The following is a 26,391-nucleotide window of genomic DNA, read 5'->3' on the forward strand; positions in this document are numbered from 1 at the left end:
GGCATCTAGAGGAAGCATCATTGTGGCTGTCTCCGTGCCACATACACTGAACATTTGGAAAGTTCCCGGGTAACCATACAGACTAGGGAAATCCTCCAGTGTATCCACTAGTATGTTCTCCTCATGGGAAGAATTAGAGAAATGAACAATTACATTTCTTAAAATGTTCACTCCCAAATATAAACGTCTCCTGGAGAAACAAGAACAAAAAGATAAAATCAGAGAAGCATTAAGGAACTGTCTCAATCTTTCTGTTTTTACTTTTTTTAAGAGAAATCTGTTCTCTAATCAAATACTAGCATTTCTACACACACTGTATCGTTCCCATTGGCCATGAAACTGGCTACGTTTAACCAATTTTCATGCCAATTCCAGATTCTTTTTGAAAGATTCCTTATTGAGTTTAGCCAATATGCCAGGTTTTTGTTTGAATGTCTTTTGTTTCATTCCAAAATCTCTTACATTTAATTTTGATACCTCTCTCATTCAATAATTTATACCTTTGCAACCACTTCTGTTCAGGTGCCTTATAAAAACTTTACAGATTTAATGATAAGCAGAACACCAAGTCATTTCTATCTGTATCATTAGCCAATTCTGAGGAAAAGTCAATTATCTTTAGGACTTTAACAAATTTTCCAAACGTCTTAACAATATTTTTAAAATATAGTGAGCCGGAGAGATGGCTCAGTAGTTAAGGCACTGCTGTTCTTCTAGAGGACCAGGTTCTGTTCCCAGTATCCACGTCTCGGGGGATCTGTCACCATCTTTTGGCCTTCACAGACACTGCATACACCATGGGAAATAGCAACAGAAATCCCGAGACAGAAGTTGGTACGGCTTTGATAGATTTGAGCATGTTTTTCTTTGGAAGAATTTAGACTCTGGTACTTTGGGTTAGGAAAGCAGTGGATGCTTTAAGCATTGCTTAATGGGCCATAGTAGTAGGAGCATGGAAAATAGTGGTGTTAAGAGTTATTTGAACTGGAGTGGGGGGAGGCTGTCTCAAGAGGCTTCAGAGGGGAAGAATATTAATATGTGGCCTAGAGATTGTTCTTGTGGTATTTTGGTGAAGAAAGTGGCTGTTTTTTGCCCCTGTTCAAAAGTTTGCTGGAGGCTAAAGTGAAGAGTTATGGATTAATTCTGTTGGCAGAGAAAAAAATCTCAGAACAGCCTAGTATAGACTCTGTTGGGTGGTTATTAGTGTTAGGTCTGACAAAGGCTTATAATGAAAAGGAGCAAGTTGAGCAAATATAAATATAAAATATGCAGATTAAGAAATGGGGCACTAGGAAGTGGACTGGAGCTAAATCCTGTGTTCATGGAGATAAAGGGATTAAGAAGTGGAATAAAGGGAGTGGTGACCTCAGGGCAGGATCCCACCCAGCTAAGTTTCCAGCCAGTGAAAAGGTTAGAGTCCCATGCGGTGGTACACTCCTTTAATCCCAGCACTCAGAAGACAGAGGCTGGCAGATCTCTGAGTTTTAGGCTAGCCTGATCTACAGAGCAAGTTCCAGACCCATTAGACAGGGAAGAAAACCATGGAAAACAGAAAGCGGGTAAAACTATAATTGACCAAGGGGCCCACATTCCAGCCCCAACAAACATCAGAACTTGGCAGCTTCAGCCACATGATTCTGGCTTTAGAGTCAAGGATGTAAGAAAGGCATTATGGAACCTTCTTCTGTGCTGAGGCCAGACAGGCATGTGTCAGGGGGGTCCCTGGAGGCCTAGCGGGGAATTTTTAAATTGGGCTGAATGGATTTTGGCATTATGATATGCCTATAAGTCTTTGGGAGCCAGGGAGTGGAATTTGGTGGTTTGAAAGAAAATGGTGCCCAAAGGGAGTAGCATTTCTAGGAGGAGTAGCTTTGTTGGGGGTAGGTGTGGCCTTGTTGGAGAAAATGTGTCATTATGGGAGTGGGTTTTGAGGTTTTCTATGGTCAAGCTACTTTAAGTGAAGCAGACCACTTCCTGTTGTCTGCACGTGAAGATGTAATCAGCACTATGTCTGTCTGCATGCCACTATGCTTTCTGCCATGAAGATAACTGACTGAACCTCTGAAATGTAAGACACCCCAATTAAATGTTTTCCTTTATAAGAGTTGCTGTGGTCATAGTGTCTCACACAGCAATAGAAACCCTGGCTAAGACAGATGGTTTGGGATACTAGTGGTTATTTCAGTTGAATATGGCTATTTAGCATTCAGTGGAAGAAGACAGAACTAATGGGTATGCAGTACTTATTTGTACTCTGTCATTTATATGTTCCACAACAAATTCTACCATGCCATGCATAAAAGTCTGGGGCAGAGATTTAACTAGTGGAGCAGCATTTGCTGTAAAAGATCTTAGTTAGGTTCAATCACCAGAGCTTCAAGAGAGTAAAGAAACAAAACAAAACAAAAAACAAAAAAACCCAGAACGTTTAGTAGATTCTAGACAAAAGAAAGTTTTTTGTTAGGTGTAATCCAAATGAATAATTTGGGAAGTGGGTACCTGATAATCATATGCCAGTTGTAGACATAACACACAGTACCATTATACTAAAATATTTTGATAGAAAAAAATAATGTTAGAAATAGTATCTATTGACAAGTATTAAACATCAGGTGCTAAAATACCTCATGTTTCTACATTTACACTATATGCCTTAAGTGGGATCTCTTTAAGCCTTTAATATTCACCATTTTGACCGAGGTTAATGTCTAAAAGTTCAAGTATTTCTTACTCACCAGGAAGGTTGTGCCACTTGTTCACGGCAAAGAGTCTGTTAGCAGTGACCGTGATGACAGCAGGAGTTGTCAAGCCTGGCTGGGTGTTGGCTGCCACGTGGGTGACAGGGGAGTTAGAAGGGAACTTTAGGACCATGATGACATCTTGCTGGGCTTGGTCTGTGAACATCAACGGACTCTGCAGGAGGAGATACTGTTGAGTGGACAGACAAAACCCAAGTAAACAAAAGAAGACAGAGAGAGAGGATACGGGAGAAGAAGAGGAAGATCATGTTAAAACAGGCTGCAAGTCAAAGTGTGATGTTCAGAAAGTTTGTACAACTGTGCTTATGACTGACTTGCTTTGCCTATAGCACATGACATTAGAACTTTTTTTCCCAGCACTGGGGACTGAACCTTGGGCCTCTAACATGTTAAGCAAATGCTCTACCACTGAGCTACATCCCCAGCTCATGTTGATATTTTTGGTGACTCAAGTAGAATGCATTAATGAAACATGTTGACAGTCTACAAATCTGGGCTGGAGAGATGGTTCAGCAGCTAACATCACTAACTGCTCTTCTAGAGGACTAGGGTTCAATTCCCAGCACCCACATGGCAGCTCACAACTGTCTATACTCCAGTTGCAGGGGCTCTGACATCCTCACATATATATGCAAGCAAAACACCAGTGCACATTAAATAGATTTTTTTAAAGAAAAAAGTCTACAAATTTTATTGGCTCCCTTTCTTTGTCTACTGCCATGCAATGCTAAAAGATGGTGTGATTTAGATTCACAGTATTGGGGGCTGTACTAATCCATCCCAGTTGCTATCATGTGTCACCCAGTGATCTTTTCATTTTAAACAAAAAATAAAAAGAATGAGAATAGGCAAATGTCATGAAAGCAAGTTAAGATAATTTCCAAAGATAATCAAAAGTAAGCCTTACTCGAGGAACATGAATATTTTGACAACTGAGGCATGATTAAAACAAATATAATTTTTAAAAGCAGGAAGCATGCATTTATTACTATGGTGGAGAATTTATGAATGTAATATATAAACTTAATTATAAAGTTGTTTCAAAGCAACATAAATGTACTGGCAATATATTTGTATAGTACATCAATAGCCATAAATAGGGATAAAGAGAAATGCTTATGCTTCTTTTCCCTCTCAGTTTCAAACAATATCAAAAAAAAAAAAAATCAAGCTCAAGACATTTTTTACCTGGCCCTAGAAAAGTCAGAAATTAATCGAAAATACTATGCAAAATACTCTTTTAATAACCAGCAACAAAATAAATCTTGAAGACCACTAAGGGTTTGTGTCATTTCTATAGCCCATATGTCATAACCTAAGACACATAAACACTACCCCAATTTATTGGCTTATTTGTCCGTTGTCCTCGGCTATCGCACGGTAATGGCACCGTGCACTTTCAGCAGTGCTCCCTGACCATGTCTATTTTCTAATAGCTGATTAGTATCACTGAGGACTGAAACACTTAGATGAAATGCTTCTGGCTGCTTTCCTACCCTCATATTTCAGAATACCAGGTATATGTAAATGTGGAGGCACATATATTTAACACATTTATTCAGAACTGCTAATAAAAAATTAAATACATTTGCATTTTTATTATCAGCCCTTTTAAAAAAGTTATTAAGAGTACTTAGAAAAACATATTGCACTAAGATTTCCTATTTGCACTCTTTGCATAAAGGTGTAAATAAAGGCAACTAATAAGCTACCGAGACACCCTTCTGAGCAAGTGGCTAAAAGCCAATCAATATTATGAGTTAATCCTCCCTGGATGCTCATTCAATTAAAGGTGTCAGTAATGCCTCAACTGATGTGGCCTCAATTAAATCCAACTATCTGATGGTGTGAAAACACAGGGGGATACAGCAACAGCAGCAGAACCAGACAAATAGGCAGCTTCGTGTGTCTGCTAATTACTACACCTGGTGTATATTATGGCTCCTGCACTTATCACAGCACGAGGAGGCTTTAATTTCTGCTATATTCATATGTGTGTATAGTGGGAGACAGTTGGATGGAAACTCATCTGAATGTTAGTAAAAACAATCAATAAATGCGGGCCCTTAATTCCAAAATAAACCCCTGATATCAGAATTTTTTCATACAAAGGCCCATTTATATGATTTTTATTAAATTAGATCTAGAGGATGAGGAGCAAAGAGCAATGGCAATGTCCTGTAAGCAAGTTTTTTAAAAACCCAGAGAAAAGGAAATGAACACCATTTCTGCATCCCAAGTCTTATTTTTCAACTACATTGTTTAAAAATATTTACTAAAGTGAATTTATAAACTCAGAGAAAATCAGAGTACAACAGAATCATAAAGTCTCCCTGAAAGGAAGTTCCTACATCCTTTTCTGAGATTAGCAGCTCATACTGTAAATATTATTAGGCTTAAATTGATGTTTCTAGCCTTAAAAAGCATGAGGGAGAAATGAACAACCCAATGTGTAGGAACAACATCGTGCTTACACAGTGACTCTTAGGGCCAACTCTTGGTTACATGGCAAGGACAAAATACTTTACACGCAAGCAACAGACACAACTTCTACAACTATCCACTGCTGCTTACACCCAAGTGACCCTCCAGTCAGCATCTCCACTACATCCTAGGAAAGAGAGCACACTCTGCCCTGAGGATGCCGCTTAGCAAGCTACCACAGGGAACTCTGGGAAGACAAGCATGTTCTGCCCTGCTGGGCTGGGCTGTGCCAATGGCAACAGAACTGGTAAAACTTGGAGGAGAGAAATAAACTCTTGTTAACCCTAGGAGCTTCTGCCAGCCAGGTTGAGAAAGAATAAGAAACAGCTAGCCAAGTCAAATTTAGTCTCCCCAGATTAATGGCATGCTTTCTGAAAACTGTGTTTTATTTTTAATGTGCCTTCTTTGCTACCCACTTATGTATCAGATTAAAAATAGAATTTGTATAGGTCTGAAAAGGAGTTCAGCTATTCAGTTCAAAGGATAAAGATAATAAGGACCTTCTACCCTACAGATCTGCCTCCAGGAGGTAATAATCTTTTGCCACATAGAAGAAATGGTACAACAGGCTCAGAAACCATGGCTGTGCAGTGACTCTGGAGCAAGTCAATGGAGCAGCGGAAGGGTTTCTATGAACCATCAACCCAGCAGCCTGAAACCCATCTTCAAGTTATTACCAAGACTAATTCATGTGCCCCAATGTAAATCATTCTATGTTTACAACATTATCTCTTATTGTTCTTGCTAAACATGGATTCTTTGTGTTTCTTTCTGCACACTAGAGTCATCTGATGTTCATTTAAATCTGATTTCACTGGTTTAAAAACACTACAGAAATGATGATACAAATAATTTTTTAAATGTTTGTAGTATATTATGTACAAGTCACATTACCATATTAAAAAAAGGAAAACCCCTGGAGGAAAAAAAAAAGGGCATTAAGAGGAAAGGAAGAAAAAGACGTGGGGAAATAAAAGGGAGGAGAGAAAAGAAAAGATCAGATGGCAGTCAGGAGGGCATCATCTCTTTCTCAGGCCCTCCTGGCTGCTCATCTCTCCTTCCTACCATCTGTCATCTCTATGACACAGCATGGAATTTGGATTTATCACAAGTTGTTCATAAGATTAGTGCATATACATTTTATAGTCTCTATTCTAAATCTAGGACATCAAGGAACAGTTTTATGAGGGATAATGCAAGAAAAATATCTACAGTCATCATGTGAATCAATTTGTTGACTGTAACACCCCACCCCTGGAGACATGCTTCAGAAGCTACAGGCGATTAGCCATATTACTTTGCTGTCTAAGTACTGATTCTAAGCTGGCTTTTGTCTTGTTTTGGCCAAGAAGCCTCATCAACTACTGATCTACCATGGGAGTGACCCATTCTATCTTCAGATGAAAGAGATGAAAGCTCACCTAGAAAGAGGAGCCACCCAGTGGTGGTGACTTAGCAAACTAGTGCAGAGTATAAGACATGTTCAACAATGACTAAATCAGAAGCAATAATGAACTGTTTTAAGCTATCCAGGTTTGTGTAGGCCAAACTGCCATTCATTCCTTCCCCTCTGGGTTCTGACTGTTAGTGAACCTACACATAAGAATAATTTTAAAATTCCGGAAACAGAAAATACAGTGGGTGTTTATAATAAACACAATAACTGGGTGGTGGTGGCTCATGCCAAGACAGGCAGATCTCTGCGAGTTTGAGGCCAGCACAGAGTGAGTTTCAGAACAGGCTCCAAAGCTACTGAGAAACCCTGTCTCAAAAACCAAAACCAAAACCAAACAACAACAAAAAAAACCCAAAATAGCAAAACAAATCAAGAAACAGGATCAAACTAGAAAAAAGTTAAGATTTTATACATGGAGTTCTTTATTCTACAATGAAGAGATTGTGGTCCTGCAGCAGGAACCATGAGCTGATGAAATAGGAGCAGTAAAGACTATTTACTTTCTCAAGACTCCAGGGGAGAACATGATGGTGTTGGCTGGTTGTAAGCAGGCTGACACTATGTAGGTGTGGTAGGGAATCTCATACACGGTGAGAGCCTGGTGTGGATAGCAGGGGTGAGCTGAAGAGGCCAGAGAAGAGTGGAAATGGCACTCACCGCTTGCATGGCCGAGCCTCGGGGAGGGTGGGGCTCTATGAGCAGTTGAGATGGTGTCTGTCCAAAACTTCGGATTTGAGCTTCAACGGCCTGAAAGGGGCACAGAAAAGTCTGAGGGTTAGGAGGAGCTAATTATGAGCAGAAGGACAACAGTCTCACCCCAAATGTTACTCTATACTTGCTTCTAGTGTCATGTTGAAAAATTAACCCCTTGTTCCCGCAGGGCACCTAGGCACCTGGCCAGGGCCCTGAGGGCGAGGTCACCCTGCAGTACAGTGGGAGTTTCTACAACGCTCAGAGACATGAGGTGGAGAAAAGCTATCACAATAACAAAGTATCCCTTCCTGCTTTTCATTTTCTACTCCTATCACGTGGAACGAGGAGCAGCTGCTCCTTTACAGGTAGCTAGAAAGTGCTGCTGCTTTGATTCTCGTCTCCATTCCATCCTGGCAGTGGAGAGCAGGGTGAAAACAGCAAACCTAACACAGAACCTCTGAAAATGGCTTGACACCGCATTACCTTTGCCACAGGAAGGTCATTATTGTTGACAGTCTCTTTGAACCTCGGGGGCTAAGTAACAGGGTAAAAGCCATATGCTGTGTCCCAGCATGAGATAGTGTAGCTAGGACCAGTTAAGCAGAACAGCATGTGTATGTGCCCTTTTGGGAAGGTGTGTGTGTATGTGTGTGTGTGTGTGTGTGTGTGTGTGTGCATATGTGCACATATGTGTGTGTGTGTGTGTTGTAAAACATACACTTAGTTCTTATTTGTCCACTTGGCATAGATGACCACTTCCCAAGCCCCTCAACGTAGAAGACTCCTGCCCACAGTTATCTAGTGGCTTTGTTTCTTGTTTATGTCTGTCTCCTTCCATGAATAAACAGTGCCCATGAAAGGAGGCCCTGTGTATCTGCCCTGGATCTCTAACCTGAATGCTTGAATAATGCTCAAGGACTTGTGATGGGACAGGAAGCCAAAATATACAGGACCCTTGAATACCAGCAAAGTTGTCCAATCTTAACTCCAAGACCAAAAAATAGAGAAAAATCCCTCAAATCCATAAGAAAATATATGTTCACCTTGTAGATGTTGTAACTGTAATCCCTAAGAGAGTAGGATTTCAATTTCTCTATGCTCTAAAGAACCTTCGTGCTGTAAGGCACTTGACAGATCATAAACAAGGAAATACAACCATTGTCCAATATTAATTTCAAACCTTAATATGCTGTGGAGAACGCTAATGGTCTTTGCAAGGACCTTGTAGAAAAATGAAAGCATTTATTTATTTATGCACTCAGTAATCAGGAAATGCAAAAATACATAGTTTCATTAGTTCTGTCTCCCCTTCCCGTCTTACTTCCTTCCAACAAGGTCCACACATCTGACTTCGGCATAGGTCTTACTGTCTCTTCCCTTTAAGAATGTATTCTTGGGGGCTGGAGAGATGGCTCAGAGGTTAAGAGCACTGGTTGCTCTTCCAGAGGTCCTGAGTTCAATTCCCAGCAACCACATGGTGGCTCACAACCATCTGAACTGAGATCTGGCGCCCTCCTCTGGTGTGCGGGCATACATCAAGGCAGAATGTTGTATACATAATAAATAAATAAATCTAAAAAAAAAAAAAAAAAAAAAAGAATGTATTCTTGGAGTCAGGCGGCGGTGGCGCGCGCCTTTAATCCCAGCACTCGGGAGGCAGAGGCAGGCGGATCTCTGTGAGTTCGAGACCAGCCTGGTCTACAAGAGCTAGTTCCAAGACAGGCTCCAAAGCTACAGAGAAACCCTGTCTCGAAAAAAACAAAACAAAACAAAAAGTATTCTTGGACTGGAAAGATGGCTCACAGGTTAAGAACATTGGTTGCTCTTCCAAAGGACCTGGGTTCCATTCTCAGGACCTATATGGCAGATCAAAACTGTCTGCAATTCAAGTTCCAGGGGATCTGACGTACTCACACAGACATACATTCGGCAAATACAAATATATGTAAAATAAGAAATAAATAAAAGAATCTATTCCTTGCATAGGAATAAGGGTGAATGTAGTTGGAAAGCTGAATAATCTGTAGTGTGTGAAGGCAAGCTTTAAAACCTGCAAAGGATAAAAAAACTTGAAAGACGTTTGTGAGAGCTAAGTGGAGAGGCAAAGACAGCGTGCGCAGTGATCAAATTTTGCACTCACAGCATCCACAAACTATGTGATCTAATGCTGTTTTCTAAGATAAGTTTGTATTCTTACTTATAAACTAACAATAACAGGTTAAGTGATGTTTCTATAAACACCAATGCAAAGTGTTTTGCATAAATTAGATCCTCAATACGGAGTCAACCAACAGTCCCTGAGGGCAGCTAACAACTACTTATTTGGAATTCACTTTCCCAAGGAACTTGTTTAAGTCACTTCAAATTTTATCATAACATTATTGTGTTCATTTTATAGGTAAGAAGGAGAAAGAGATCCTGAATATCTTGCCTATGGTACAGTCAAGATTTGCACCTAAGCAGCTTTCCCTTCTAGGCCGACCAGTCAATCCTTTAGTGCTCCTGTCGCGGTAAGGTGTTAGAGATGAGGCTGAGAACAAGAAAAACACAAGCTTGCAGATGAAAGGTAAGTATAAAATATATAAATTACCTTTATTACGTCATCACCATCATTTCAATGAACAAAGTGTGTTTAGTTACAGTAATAGGACAGCATAATGAGGCAAGGGCTGGTTTTTGTGTGTCCAACCTTTTAACATTTTGACAGGACCCGGTCACCTACAAAGTTCACACTAAAAAACCTCATTGTCAAATAATCAAAGAAAGAAAAAAATTGCAAAAAAAAATCCCGTGTGTGTCTATGTGTGTCTGTGTGTGTACTGTGTGTGTCTGTGTGTATGTGTTTGTGTGTCTGTCTGTGTGTGTCTGTCTGTGTCTATGTGCATATGTGTGTATGTGTATGTCTGTGTATCTGTGTGCATATCTGTCTGTCTGTGTGTATTGTGTGTGTCTGTGTCTGTGTGTGTATTGTGTGTATGTGTGTCTGTATGTGTGTGTCTGTGTGTGTGTCGTCTGTGTGTCTGTATTGTGTGTGTCTGTGGGTATGTATTGGGTGTGTCTGTGTGTGTCTGTGTCTCTGTGTGTCTGTGTGTATTGTGTGTGTCTCTGTGTGTCTGTGTGTCTCTGCGTGTGTGTGTCACAGGGCATATTGTTTCAGTGCTCTGACTTTGGGCAAAAGGCCCATAATTGGTGGTTCGCATTCTAGAACACTAAAATGTAGCTTGGATTTTGAAGTGTAGTTTTGGGCTAAGTGACAACAGAGAGAGCCATCTCTTCAGAGGTTTAGAAAGCCATCAGAAAGCTGAGGTGAGCACCTTAATCCTGAAGTTATGTGACAGAAAGGAATGAGCATGAAAATTACAACTTAAAAATCAATAGGTTGTAGAGACAGGTGACTTTGAGCAATGAAGCAAAAGGACAAAACAACTTTACTCTCTTTTTGTTTGAGCTCACAGTTTCTGCTAATAGGAAAGCAATGAACAGAAGTAGGGTTTCTGTTGAATAGAACCAGTCTGACAGGCGAAAGATAGTAACTTTATGCTAAAATTATGAAATATGCAGTCCAATATGCAAAAAAAAGCCCACTCCTGATTCTGAGAGGAGAGATGGGGGTGCTGGTTTGGGCGTCATTCATCCCAAAGAGAAAATCAAGTCACCTGCTTTAGTTTTGCTGTCTTGCAGGCAACAGGAAATCAACTGAGAGTCACACTGAGGAAAGCTTGAGCAAAAGAGACCTTAAAGCCCATCTCCACAGCGACACGCTTCCTCCAACAAGGCCACACCTCCTAATAGTACCATCCCTTTGGGAGCCATTTTCTTCCATACCACCACATCATGTGTTCTACCCCTCAACTATACCCCCAGACTCCATCTCCTCTACTTCAAAACAGCATCAAGGGAAAGACAGTATGTGTTGTATTAAGACGGAAACATGAAATTCTGTCTGTAGTAAAGATGTATGTGGTATTGAGTCATGGTGATTTAGCATGTGGTCTGTGGTTATAGCATTATTAGCCATTGTCATAGCTGCTTTTCCTGCCCCTGTGATAAAGTGCCTGAAACTGAAAATGAGCCATCCCAATGAAATGTTTTCCTTATAAGAGTTGCTGTGGTCATGGTGTCTCTTCACAGCAATAGAAACCCTAAGACAGAAGTTGGTACCAGGGACTGGGGTATTGCTGTGATAGACCTGACCATGTGTGTGTTTGGAGGAATTTGGACTTTGGTACTTTGGGTTAGGAAAGCAGTGGGATGCTTTAAGCACCGTTTCATGGGCCGGTGCATGGAAGACAGTGGTGTTGAACTCTGGAGGCTACGCCGTCAAGAGGTTTCAGAGGAGAAGAATTTTAGTAAGTTATCTAGAGATAGTGCTTGTGATATTTTGGTGAAAAAAAAAATGGATGCCTTTTGCCCTTGTCCAAAGAGGCTAAAGTGAAGAAGTTTAGATTAATTCTGCTGACAGAGGAAATCTCAAAACAGCCTTGTATCGGCTCTGTTGTGTGGTTTTTAATGGTAACACTAATGAAGATTTATAATGAGAAGGAGCAAGCTGAGTAGGTGAAATATATAATGTAAATTTTAAGGGGAAAAAGAGCACAAGGAAATGAAATAGGGCTAAATTCTGTATTCATGGAGATAAACAGATTAAGAAATGGAATAAAGGGAGTGGTGCCCTCAGGGCTAGATCCCACCTAGCTAAATTTCCAACTTGTGAAAAATAATTAAAGAAAAGCTTAGAGGTGGGTGTGGTGGGATACACCTTTAACACCAAAACTGGGAAGGCAGATGCTGGCTGACCTCTGAGTTTGAGGCCAGCCTGGTCTGTGGAGAAAGTTTCAGGACAACCAAGCTTATGCAATGAAGGACAGAAAGCTGGTGAAGATGTAAATGAATGGGGGGGGGGGAGGATTTCTCAGTCCTAGCAAGCAACAGAACTTGTCAGTTTTGGCCACATGGATCTGGGCTTAGAGTTAGTATGGAAGAAAGGAGTTACGGAATAAAGCTGCTGAAGCCAGGCATGTCTCTGGTGTGTTCCTGATTGGAGGCAGAGTAGAGAGGTCGTTGAGTGAAGCTGTGAAGTTGAAGCCTGACTGCCATGGAGAACCCACTGTTAGAGATGCTGAGGAGAGCTGGTAACTGGGAGTGGAACCAGCCCAAGAGAAAGAAGTGTGTTGCAGTCAATAACAGTAAAAGGAGTTGGAGATCTGAAGAACATTTTGACAGCAGACATGTAGATGCAGACTTTGGAGTTTGCTTAGCTGGTTTTTGGTTTTGCTTTGGTACAGGATTTCCTCACTATGCTCCCTTCCCTGAATTCTGGAATGGTAATGTATGTCCTATGCCATTATATGTTGGAAGTATGTAATCTGCTTTTTTATTTTGATTTTTACAGGCAATACAGTTAAGAGATTACATCAACCTCAGAAGAGCCTTTGAACTTTAAAACATTGTTGAGACTGTGATTGACTATGGGGAATTCTGAAGTTGGACTAGATGCATTTTTTTCCATTATGATATATATGGCTATAAGCTTTTGGAGCCAATAGGTGGAATGTGGTGATTTGAAAGAAAATGGCCCCAAAGGGAGTAGCAGTATTAGAAGTGTGGCCTTGTTGGAGGAAGTACATCACTGTAAAGGGGACTTTGAGGTCTCTTTTGCTCACGCTTCCTTCATTGTGACTGTCAGTCAACTTCCTGTTGTCTGCAAGATGTAGCACTATCAGCCATTTCTCCTACATGCTATTGTGCTCCACACCGTGATGATAAGGAACTGAATCTCTGAAACTGTGAGCGAGCCACCCCAATGAAATGTTTTCTTTATAAGAGTTGCTGTGGTCATGGTGTCTTTCACAGCAACAGAAACCCTAAGACACATGCTTAGCATGCATAAGGCTCCAGGAATACGCCTAGCACCTTCCGTACACAGCTGGAGAACAAAACTGGAAAAAGATATGGCTGGTGAGATAACTTTCGAAAGTTTCAATTTTTTTCTTTTAAACATTCTGGAAGGTTTTCATTTTGTTTTGTTTTTAAAAGATGGTCTCAAAAGGCAGTCTAGGTTGCCCTCCAGATCTGGATCTTCTGGTTTCTGCCTTGAAGTGCTGGGATTACAGAAGACTGCCATAGCTCCTGGCGTGTAAACACGTTCTCTCTCTCAGAGGTCAGTTGTGAGAACTGAACCCTAGTCTTCCAGAAAAACATATGCTCTTAAACACTGAGCCATCTCCCAGCCCTGAGGATTATGCCTGATGAGGGCAACACAGAAGCATGGCAGAAGATGGGGAGCATTAAGTAAAGACGCATGTCTGCTACCATGGAGACCAAACGGTCTCCCTGGGCAGTGCTGAAACTGACAATACTCCAGTTCTCACTACAGCAGCTCCTGCTAAGGTACAGTGAGAATTCATGGAGGAATACTGTGTGATCTGAAAAGGCCCCTAGGGTAAGTCTGTTTACACTTCTCTTTCATGTTTCTATGCAGCCTTCAGGATGGAGCAACAGACAATGTAGGGGATGTGGGGACTGGAACTGAGAGTAGAAACCATAAGACATATAGAGATGTTCAACAGTGTGAGTTGGTAACAGGGTAGCTTAATAATATCAAATGCCTAACCTGATTTTAGTGAAATCACTTTCACAACTGCAGAGCTTTACTTTCAAGGATGTTTTCTTAAAATCTGTTATGTAAAATTTTTATTTTGATATGGGGCAAAGAATCTCAATTTACCAGTTAGCCAGTTTCAATGAAAATAACATCTTTGGCCTGAGATTATCTCAAACAGAGTTAGGCTAGGTAAAGACAATATTCTTGTCTGTTAGAAATTTAAATTTTTACCCTTAATTTAAGACCATACTAAAAATGAACCCTCATTTTTTCTGAGAGGTTGAATACATCTTAACTTGCAAGATATTTAGTTTTAAAGTGGCAACTTTGATAACGTGACTTCCTAACTGAAATCCTCCTGTGTACATTCCTGATCACTAAGTAATGGCAGACTTGAGGGCCAGACGCGCAGAACTTGTAATCAGATAGGCTCAAATCTCAGCATTCGTGTATTAGCTGAGGGACGTAGGGGGTTTTCAACCTTTGGTGTCTTAATTTCCTCATCAAATCCCTAAAATAACAGTTCTGGGTACTTTATTGAGATGCTCTGGGAAGTAAGTGAGATATTATAAGCGCTCAGAACCTTCCCACCATTAAGAGAAGTGCTCCTGTCTGGTTGCTCTGCGGGCAATATAACTAACCTTGCTTACCACATATTTATCTAATGCACTAATTATTGAATGATTGTTAAATTTTTCTGTCTCAATGTTTACACCTTAAATCTTTTTAAGAATACAGACTGCCAAGTATTTCTGTGTTTCTGGGGTTTGCGTATAGTAGGTGTGCAATAAATATTTACTGAGTGAATGGCCATACACATCACCTTAATTGAGCAGAGACACAGCTGAAAGACGCACTATCACCAGTGCAGAGCAGCTCGGTAATGAGCAAAACAATCGGCTAAACATTTCTGTTAAAAGTTTGGGTTATTATATAATATTCTTGTTTATCAATTCCCAATTATTTATGTAAATAGTTTGTTTTACTTTCTGTAATAAAACCTGAACCCACCAAGCAACATTTCAGATGTTGAAATATACAATAATAAAAAGATCATGAAATACACCTTGAAATATTCCAGTGAAGTCACATATTTATATTTTATAAACAGCATCTCAAAGAGTACCTGGAGATCTTACTAATGGATCTCCAAATGGACATGTGATGAATCCATGTTTAACAAGCTGCCCACTCATATTGTGTCTGTGCCAACTACTGCATACTTGAGTGATTTTATAGCTATATATAAAGCAGGTGTGTGTGTGTGTGTGTGTGTGTGTGTGTGTGTGTGCATACACATACAGTAAGAGACAAGAAAGATGGGGAATGTTTTAACTTAGTAACAATGCATTTGGCTCTTGCTTAAGACTATCTCAGTCTCTGAACTAAGCTTTTCAATTTAACCAAGAGAACAAGTTAACATATACAAAGATAGCTTATTTTTGAAGTAACAAATAAGTTTGAAACGGTCTAAGAAATCAAAAGAAAGGAATACATTGTTTGAGATATTTTTATGAACCTTAATTTATTCATTAATGTAACAGTCAGAAATATATTTTAACAGCCCAAGAATCTCAGTTGACAGGGTCAGTCAAAAACTTATTTCTTTTGATGACAAGGAAGTCATACTTTTCTTAAGATTTTAGTATTATTTAAGATTAATTAAATATTAATATTTAAGAAGCATGATACATTTTAACATAAACATCCAAACAATACTAAAAATTTATCAGGTAAGCTGGAGGAGTATATACACATGTATAATGCTATAAAGCCCAAAACAGCAGCAGGCTAAATAAAATGAAACTTGGTTAAAACTGAGAACACAATGAGAAGATTGGCTAGAGGATGGTTAGGAGGATAAAATTATTTTGCCAACAGTTCTGCTCAAATGATGCTGTAGAGGGAGACATACTGATTGTCCTACTAATGCCTCAGAACTGGGCCCATACATTCCGAGCACACTCAGCTGAGGACCAGACTTAGTTGTCTCAGTTCCTGCAGCTGTCCATCGACTATAGCATAATCCCAGCTGCCAATCTGAAAGAAACCAGCTAGTCGGGGCAGATACAACCAAGAGAAACAAATGTCACTCAGTAACGCTCAGCGGCCCTGTGCTCATGGATAATTTCAAACAGTATCTCTGACGAGAACGCTGATGTGCTCACTCTAAACACCTCCATCTGGCTACTGGGAGCCAGGAGATAAAGTCGCCTGCCTGCTTAGGAATGTTGTCAAAGAAGTAACCAAGGCCAACAGCAAGCTGCAAGTTCTTAACAAATAATAAGGCATCAGAGTGGAGCTAACGACTGCATTTGGAGGGTGTGTTATTCCTCTGTACCCAACAAGTGACAGACCAACACGGAGACGTGGGGACCGAGACAGCTATTTGCCCCTAAATATCTGTGAGCATCCACTGTGTCAAATACTAAGATTCACTGAGGAATTTGACTGCATGCTACCTAACTTAAAACCCGAAGGACGCCCTCTGCACACACAGTAATAGCAGAGGCAGAGAGGTAGGACAACAAACTTAGGTATAATATACTTTACTGAATATTATAAAAATGTGTCCTTGAGTCGAGTGTTTCCCCTATACTGGGGATTTCATTGGTTTCTTTTATTCTAAATAAACCTCCCCCATCTTACTAGAAATTAAATAAGACTATTAAAAATATATCATACTGTCAAATAATTTTATTTTTTTCAAGTTTGTGTCACCTTTTTAAATCATCATTCTAAAAAGTTTTCCTTTAGTGAGAAACTAAAATAATTTTATTTTTTTCAGGTTTGTGTCACCTTTTTAAATCATCATTCTAAAAATTTTTCCTTTAGTGAATAAAGCTGAGTAACAGTGTAAAGTAGGGATGGCCTGAAGGAAACGAGGCAGGGCAGAAACAAGCTCAGGGTTCCTGAGACACTGACAAGGATTAAAGATCAAAACAGAACATGAAAACATGCGTCCTTTGCCTTACAATGTCTACTACATAATCCAGCTACTTATTTACCACTTAACGGACGGGCTGAAGCTCACACAAAGCTGAGCAGCAATGACAACTTTGATGCTCATTTAGTCAACCGAGGGGAATTTTGTCTATTATTGTGCTTTTGATGTACAAGGAAGTCTGGCAAAATTTCATTGTTTTTGAATGTAGATTTTCAATTAAAATTTGACTAATCCTGGCCGTTTATTTGGCTTTTCCTTGTACTGTTTCTGCCCTGCACTGTGTCAAATATGCCATCTGTGCAGCACACTCTGGCTAGTGATGCCTCAGGACCCGTTCTGCAGCGATGTGAGTTGTGGTTGCATGAAACTGCAACTTAGGGCGTCCAATGCTCCTGATTTACAATATTGCTGCAACCACTGTAATCCTGCCGTCCTGGCCTTAAATCTCACTGCAATCACAACAAAGATTCCTGCCCCACCTGCTGAAGATGGGCTTACAGATCACTCCCAGAACTTATTCAACAAATGTTAACAATGCTATAAATACCAATTGTGTTTATGCTTTCTGAAAGATTCACAGCCAGTGTTCTGCAGCAGTGCTGAGCTGAGCTGAGGCTGACTCCCACCATGAGAGTCATGGAATTCTAAGCCAAAAATGCTTTTCCTTGGATAAGATATCTGATTTGCTACCACTGTCATGAAACCGGGGTCATGTAAACTTAAACACGGCTGCTGCTTCTTTAGGAAAACAGAACTTCTCAGAGTGATTATGAGTTGCTAAAACAGCCCCTGGAAGGATAAGTCTGGAAGAGGCCAGAGCAACCACTGACATGAAACATGACTCAGGGAGTGTTCAGGCTTGACTTTCACACTACGAGACCCACTGGAGATAATTCTTTAAATTGAGTAATATCTTGGCTCCCTCCTCTTCTTTATTTCAGTAGATAGAACTGAGATTTATTTTCAAAAGAAAATCAATTTTAATTTCTGAACGCATATAAAGGGACACTGTCTTTGCTTGAAAAGTAAAAGAGAAAATAGCACTTCCATAAGAAATGTAGCGAGTGCACACAGCAAACTGTAAAGTGGAAAAGCAAATAATTCTGATCACACTAACGCTGTTCCTCTGCCACAGTCCACAATGGCCTCCACACATGGCCAGGATCTACCTAGATCCGTCTCATTCCCTCTTATCCAATCCTAGTTCCTGACATCAGACTTATTGGAAAGGGCTCTTTGAGAAGACATAAGAAAAGATCTGTAAACAAATAAATCATCTCCAATAGGGCAACTCTAGGCAGTGTGAGGATAGCACTGGTTAGCAGAGCCCAGATTGGGGGCAGAAGCTTTCCATCCCATATTTTGCACTGCTGAATTCTTTAAAATGTTTAATAGTTTATTGCTTTGAAACATACATTTCTAAATGTCTTTGTGTAAATTTTTATGCACACAAGCACATAGATATACAAACACACACATATATACATACACTTTAAACCCTCTTCCTCCCAGAGTAATGGACCTGGGATTTCGAATTCATGAAGCCTAGTCCAAAAGCAGTCTCACCTTTACATAATCACAACAAGGATGATAATTACCAGCAATGCATCTAAATTTTCCTAAAAGTAGAAAACTATTCTCTTTTTCCCTGTCAAATACCATAGGATATATAAAGAAATAAACTGCTTTAATTATATTTTTAATATCCTGTCCAGGGATTAAATAATGAAAAAAACCCCAAAACTGCTATTAAAAGTGAGCTGATTTTATTTGAGTCAGGAAGAAGAAGAACATATTTTCCCCCAATATTGATGTAAAGGTAGCTTAGCATAGTACCATATCCTGGTCACAAAGAATGGGTAGAAATAGCCCAATCTGGAAAGCAACCATAGACTACCCTGAAGTTACTATACACATTCCCATATTGCACACATCCCCAGTGAACACTTCTAAGCAGGTAAGAAAGATTTGTGTCCTCACAAATATATGAATTTATCTATTTTATCATAGTCTCAATATCAGAGGTTTTCAATTATTTTTTAATATTCAGTAACCCAGTAGGCAAAAAAGCCACTATTTTTAAATTAAAAGTTTTCAGATATTAGTATGACTATTTTCCACATTTTCTCCTTTGTCATTTGTGCACAATCTGTCCTTAACCTTTTCTTTATATACAGAAACTTCAGTTCTCATGCGAGGAGCATGCCAATTTCTGTGATTTTTAGCTTTGACGTTAGACTTCCAATGTCTAATGCCTCCTTCCTCATCCTAAGGTTATGAAGCTTCTTACCTCTGTTACCTGCTAACATTTTATACCTAGATACCCGTTATCTCAAATAAGTATATGTAATACACTCGGAACTTCTGTCACTAGGAGGTGAGCATGGGATCATATTAATTTATGTTCTTAATAATTAGACAGCTGCCCTGACATTACACACTGACTAGACTCACCCTTTGCGTGTGATTTAAACAACCACTTGTATCACATCTTCCGAGTGTGCAATGTCCATTTCTGGAAGCCTTATTTGGTTTCACTGACCTTTGCTTTCTTTACTAGATATGCCGTTTTGACTACTACAGTTCATGTTTTCTGTCAAGTAAACTTATTTATTTTTAATTCAGTTTTATCAAATCTTGTGTTTTATGAGAGAAACAGTAAGACAGAACAGGAGGGGAGCAAACCACGCAGGCATCTAGACACAGTCCCCAAAACTGAGAACCAACAGTTTAAGAGGAGCAGAGCAGCACAGAAGAGCACAGATGCTCAGAAAGAATAGTGAAGGCTTCTTCAGTTTAGGGCTAAGTAGAGCAAATAACAGAAACGCTCCCAGCTTTACGTGTGGCGCTGAGGATAAAAGCCAGGGCCTCAGACCTGCCAGTCAAGTGAGTTACAGCCTTACCCTGAACAGAAATATTTCTTACAAAGCAAAAACAAAAACACAGCTTTGTTTATGTAGGTTCTGCAGATGAAGTCAGGTCATCAGGTTCGGTGGCAAGCACTCTTACCCACTGAGCCATCTGAGTGGTCCTTCAGGGTTTTAAAAGTTTTCTCAACTGCTAAATGAACTGTCTCCTAAGGCATTAAGTACTAGACATTGAGTTTTCCATCTTGGGATGGAGTAAACTCAAATTATATGTGAATTAATAGGTGAATTCTAGATAAGTAAAGGTATGGAATAAAGGTTTAAATAGGAAAATGATGCCTACAAATACAATTATAAATATTGCAAAGAAATGGGAAAAGAGGTATATTATAACTTTCAAAAAAGTCAAGCAATTTTGAAAAATAAATATTCTAACAACAGTTACATTTTATAAAATAGGAATATTCACTTTTGCTCACAATCACAGGTCCTGGGTTCTCTCCTTTGGAAACCTTGATAAGACAGTGTTGGAAGAAAGAGAACTGATTGACACAAACCAAATTCAGCAAAATTAGTAACAATAAAGTGACTACTTTCACTTCCTTGCCTCTTGTCTATAAAGGAACACATGCATGGAGCTGTGAAAATAGAGTGGGCTGAATATGGACCCAGAACAAGTAGTAACAAGAAAGGAGCGCACGGAGTGAGCTAAAGAGAACAACTCACACTTCAGCTGGGGCAAAACATTTGAAAACAGATTAGCATATGTGACTGAAAAACCCTCCTTTCTGGAGTGTGGTGTATGTAAATGAAGACTTCTCTATTGATAACACAGCTGTTTTCTAAAAATTAAAAACAACGTAAAAGTTTAATGTGCCACAGGCTGTTCCACTGATTACTCTTCCTCTCCTTATGGTTATCATTTCTATCACTTAGAACTCTTTATATAGACAGACTGTTTTTATGATCACTTCCTATGCTATATATATGCATATAGATATAGCATATATATACATATACATACATATATATGTATATATATACCATTGTCTTTGGAATGGCAGCTTTCTACGGAAGAACTGAGCTTTGGCAAGCAGCAAGCAGACACATGCCTTCTGTGGATACACCTTGCCTATGTGTGACCATGTGCACAGGAAAAGGCTCAAAACCAAACTGAGTAGATAGCAGTGAACAAAAGGAAGTACAAGTACAGTTGCTGAAAGAGTGATCTGGTGTAAAAATGAATTTTTGTGCTTGCTGTCTTCATAGAGACCTTCAAGGTAAGTCAAGTGAATTATGCAAATACAGTATCGTTGGGGAAGGGAAAGCCCTCATTAAACACAATTCAGAAGACAGGTGTGGCCTGTACAACTGGCAGGGTCCTCATCAAAACTTGGCTTGGAGGCTAACCTGGCATGGGGCTCACTGGTGTGTCTGGCTATGGGCGTGGGAGCTGCACCCTGGGTATCTGATTTGCAGGAAACAGATTATGAACACAGGCAGTGTGTAAGTCCCCTCTCTGAAATCCTTCCCATCACCCTATTCTCTTCAGCCATTGCTGTTCTCTTCATAGCACACACACCAGAAATTGTAGTCTGTACTGTTGAGTTCATTTCTGTAAGTAGGATTAGAATCTGAGATTCATGTGCGTTAGCTGCCATTTAAAACAGAAAAACACGTGGAAAGGAAATAACCACCCGCCACTATGCCAGACATTCCTGGAAAGCTCGCCCTATCCTTCATATGAATACATAAAGTGAACCTTGAAGCCATCCCTCTTTGCACATACGAGCTGACTACATACGGCTCTGCACAATACTAACATGCGCCATCCGCAGCTGAGGCAGCACCATTCCCTCCCTTCAGTACTTATCTCTGTATTCTAGAGTTTGTTCCTTTCCCCTTTCTTAGAGACACGCTTGCCTCCTCTTGGATTTTTCCAATGAAACATGGTCAGACATTTACTCATATAAAAAGTTTCCTTAGATAGACAGCAAATGGGCACAAAGATTTCTTTTGTAGTGACAAAAACTGTTCTTAAAGTAGACGGTGGTTGTGCTTATGTTATGAACTTACTAAATTGTATTGCATACTGCCAACAAGCAAATTATATCATTTGTAAATTATATCTCAATAAAGTTGTTAAAAATTTTCCCTCAGACCTGGAGAGGTTTTATATAAATTGTGTATACTTATAATGTTCAGTAACAAAAAGATATATTATTATTATTTTGAGAATATCATGCAACTACCAAGCCTTAGGGAATCACAAGCCATGTTTACTTAATGAGTATAAAATCTAATACACAGGTCTAACATATGTGTATAATATAAAAATAACTACGGGATTAATCCCAGCACTCGGGAGGCAGAGGCAGGCGGATCTCTGAGTTCGAGGCCAGCCTGGTCTACAGGAGCTAGTTCCAGGACAGGCTCTAGAAACTACAGGGAAACCCTGTCTCGAAAAAACCAAAAAAAAAATAAATAAAAAAAAAATAACTACGGGAGATGAGTGATGATAAAAAAGCTATACAGTTAAGGGATTTTTGGTAAATACTTGGATTATGAAAAATGGGCAAAAGAATTCTAATCTTTTAAAAATTGTCATTAGAAAATAATGGTCATGAAAACTAAGCATTGAAATTTTATTTGGTATGGTGGATTCACAAAAAATTAAACATGAAACTACCATAAAGCCTAGGATATACGCTTAAGAAATGAAAGCAGTGACTTGGGTGGATACTTGTATACCACAGCTCCTAGTTCCCACAGTGTAGGAACAACCTAAAAACCTATGAACGCGTGCTGGATAAACAAATACATGGTGTGCTTATACACTGGGAAAGCATTCAGCCCAAAGAGGGAAGGAAATTCTTATATAAGCTACAAGATGGATGAAAATTAAAGATGCCATACTAAATAAAATAAGCCAGACACAAAGGGGCACATATATTATGGTTCTTGCTCATATAAGGTACCCAGAGCAATCAAATCCATATAAAGAGAATGCAGCATCATGCTTGTCAGGGTTCAAGAAGAAGATGGTTATTGTTTGTTTAATGCAAACGTAGTTTCAGTTTGGGAAACTATAAAACTTTTGTGCACATGGGCAGTGGGAATAGTGTGCACAGCAATATGATTTTTTTTCTGCACTGGAGATTGAGCCCAGAGCCTTGCACATGACAGTCACACACTCTGCCTCTGAGCTATAATCCCAGTTCTATGTGAGTGTTCTTCATATTATGGAAGTAAACACTTAAAATGGCAACAATGGTAAGTTTTACATACAATTATTTTACCACAATAAAACTCTTCATTTGAAGTTAAAATGTGTTTATTTTGTTAAGGTAAAAGTACATACTTTCGCTCACAACTGTATTCAATGATCTATCTAATGTCTGAATGGCATAGGCCCAGATTAAAATATCCAATCTAAGACTTCAAATGTGTCATTCTCTAATCTTAAATCCTGACATCAGTCAGAAAACATTGTGGAATATTTCTTTACACTGTGTGAAAATATGTTACTATAATTAGTTTAATAAGGAAGCTGATGGGCCAATAGCCGAACAGGATAAAGTTATGTAGGAGAGCCAAATGGAGAATGATGGGAGGAAGAAGGGTGTAGTCTGGGGGCTGCAAGCAGATGCAGAGAAAAGCACAATGAACAAGCTGCACTGAGAGAAGTTACCAGGCCACATGGGAAAGTGTAGGCAGGAAACGTGCTAGCTAGTAACAAGCCTGAGCTATGGCCAACCGTTTATAAGTAATATTAAGTCTCTGTGTTGGTTATTTGGGAACTGGAGTTGGGAAAAAAAAAAGGCAGCCTACAAAACATGGCCACTACCAAAGATACACAGGGCATTCCTAGATGCTGTTGTCAACATGGCACAGCTAGTTCCTACGTAAACACTCAGTGCCTCAGACACATCAGCCATACAAGAGGTCATGTGGGCTAGGCCATGATATTGTAATGAGACAAGTATTTACATTATTATGAGGAATTATATTAACACCCCTCTAGAACTGCAAATATATATAATATATATATATGCATGTGTGTAGTATATATGTATGTGTGTGTGTGTGTGTGTGTGTGTGGTAAGCTTCTTTGGAAATTATTGGTGTGTGGGAGGAGGGTGTCAACACAACATGAAAATAGCTAATCACGCTGCGTAAGATAAAGAGGAAATGGTCAGTTGGCTAGCTATGACAGACATGAGTTAAGAGCCATCTTTGCGACATAATTAAAGCATAAGGTTTAATGACATGAAAAGCAGAACTAGTGACATCATCTCAGACACAGAGAGATGATTTTAAAAATAAGTATCTCACTTTACATGTTTAGAGTAATTACATGAATTTCAAAATTCAAACTGTAGAGGATATACACAGCAATGTAAAGAACATGGTAGGTTAAGTAAAATCCAAAAATCTAAATGTCAATTCTAGAGTATAAATTCAGATATGAGCTGATTTAGGGAAATTGATTATTACAAGGGAATATGAAAAAGGAAAACAGGCTGAATGTTGAAGAATCTCTGGCACATAACAGTCAAGTAGCACATGACAAACACTGCTAAAAAGAGAGTTTATCTACGTGTGTGTTTGTGTGTGTGTGTGTGCGTGCACATGTGAATGAGCACATGCATGTTTCGTGGAGGTTAGAGGAAAACTTGTGAGAGTTGGTTCTCTGTTATCCACCATATGGGTTCCAGGCTTAGAGTCAAGCAGCCCTGCATTCTGAGAATACCGGCTATTGCTAGTCTAGTCTAGAATTAAATGATGCATTGTTCAATAGTATTACTTGCAAGCTGCTTTGAATTCAGTGTCATATGGAGTCCCGTGAAGCTCTGAATCATAAAGTAAACAGTTACTCTAAGTAAGGGGCGCTGGAGTAAAATTCACACACAGCAGAGTAGCTCAGAGGCAGAGCATGTGCCCCAGACTCTGGGAGAGTGAAAGCATTAAGAGTTAACTGACCTAGTTCCCTGTCTCTATAGGTATTAAAATATGAAAAACAGAAACTCAATAATATGTAAATTTAGGGCAAAAAACCCTAATATTCAGTGCTTTGTATGTTTACGTACTAACATTTACCTAGCATATAAGTCCAGTGATAATATGCTCATTAATTTCAATAACTAGGCAAAATAACTAGGAATTACAGAGGAATGACCAAGTCGTGGTGATGAAAACAGGACACCTTACACATTCTAAGAAATACACCCTTCAAAAGAGACATCTGCCTTATTAATCAATGTACTGGCTTAAGTATCCATTTGTTTTAAAATCTTATCAATGTCTGTAGTTGTATCTGTGCAATTATATGATTTTTCACAGAAGGCTAATACATGTAGGGAGTATATAACTAGATTAGAAACAGTAAAAAAACAAGCTTTTCTTCAGAAATTTGGGTGAACACTGCATTTGGCAAAATCCTGCTTTAGTGGTTTTTTTTTTTCCCCAGAAAATACTTGACAGAGATAAAGCAAGCCTCATTACTGTTTATCACTGAATAATGACAGTAGAATTTCAGACTTCAATCCCACTATTAACTTCTACATGGATGTACATGCACTCATGAAATATATTGAAACATGCTTTATTGCATTTTGACTTATGCTCACAATTATATAGTGAAAAATGACTATTTTCCTAATATTTCAAACTATGTGAGTAGCTTCCAAATCCATAAAAATTAAAAATCTGACTGAGGCTCCCTTATGAAGTTCAAACTATAAAAGCTCTCATTTTATATGAAGTCATACTACCTGGAAAAAAAGTTCCAGGCTCACGTTACGTCTACCATTTTGCTTCAGTTTCTCCATTAGTTTCTTAGAGGATAGGGAAATGAGATCAATATTATGAAACTGGCAGACTTGTGATAATGGGTTTCCTTCTGAGTAGGACTTACCTCTCTCAACACAGGGTCTGTTATTGAATTCAGGCTGACTGCTCCTTCATAGGTTAGGTAATAGAATACGTTGAGGGCTCGCACCGCCTCTGGCCCTTGTTGTTTATAGCCAAAAATAAGATCAATCCACTGGTGAAGCTGGCAGGAAACAAATTCACTCTCCAGGGCCTGAAAAACAGAATAGCCCATATCACTTTGCTGGATCCTATTTAAAAACATAGATATTTAGAACAACAGTAAAGTGTAACACTAAACTTACTTCAACAACAATAACATCAACAACAAAAAAGGCAAAACAAAAAAGAAAACCCAGGTTTGGTGGCATGCACTCATAATCCTGCTTGGGAAGTTGAGGCAAGGACAGTTTGCAGCCAGTCTGAGTAACATAGTAAGACCTAGTCTTAAAAATAAACAAACAAAAAGACCAAAGCAATGCAAAGGAGATGGCTCAGTCAGTGGAGTAGTTACCTGAGCACAATCTAGTGATACACACCAGTAATACCAGAGATGAGGGCAGAAACAGGAGCATTAAGACTGTGCTTGGCAAGCCAGCCTAGCTAGACTGAATATGAAATCTTCAGGTTCAGTAAGAGATCCTGTCTTAAAAGCTAAGGTGGGGAGACATGCGATATTGCTCTCTGGCCTACACCACACACACACACAC

At 39.3% G+C, this 26,391-nt stretch overlaps 1 protein-coding gene across 3 annotated transcripts in view; it reads right to left on the reverse strand.

Moving 5' to 3' along the window:
• Positions 1–26,391, reverse strand: part of Lrba (LPS responsive beige-like anchor protein) — a 481,883-nt gene that overhangs the window by 41,145 nt on the left and 414,347 nt on the right. For 2 of the 3 annotated variants that reach the window (XM_038347328.2, XM_038347327.2), the window contains exons 48-50: positions 25,728–25,895; positions 7,357–7,446; positions 2,736–2,928 (exon numbers count right to left, since the gene is read on the reverse strand). In XM_038347328.2, the coding sequence (XP_038203256.1) occupies positions 2,736–2,928; positions 7,357–7,446; positions 25,728–25,895 (451 nt within the window). The remainder of the gene's footprint in view (positions 1–2,735; positions 2,929–7,356; positions 7,447–25,727; positions 25,896–26,391) is intronic. The other variant, XM_038347329.2, reaches the window with a different exon arrangement.

This window comes from Arvicola amphibius, chromosome 11, assembly GCF_903992535.2.
Source record: "Arvicola amphibius chromosome 11, mArvAmp1.2, whole genome shotgun sequence".
NCBI classification, from domain to species: domain Eukaryota; kingdom Metazoa; phylum Chordata; class Mammalia; order Rodentia; family Cricetidae; genus Arvicola; species Arvicola amphibius.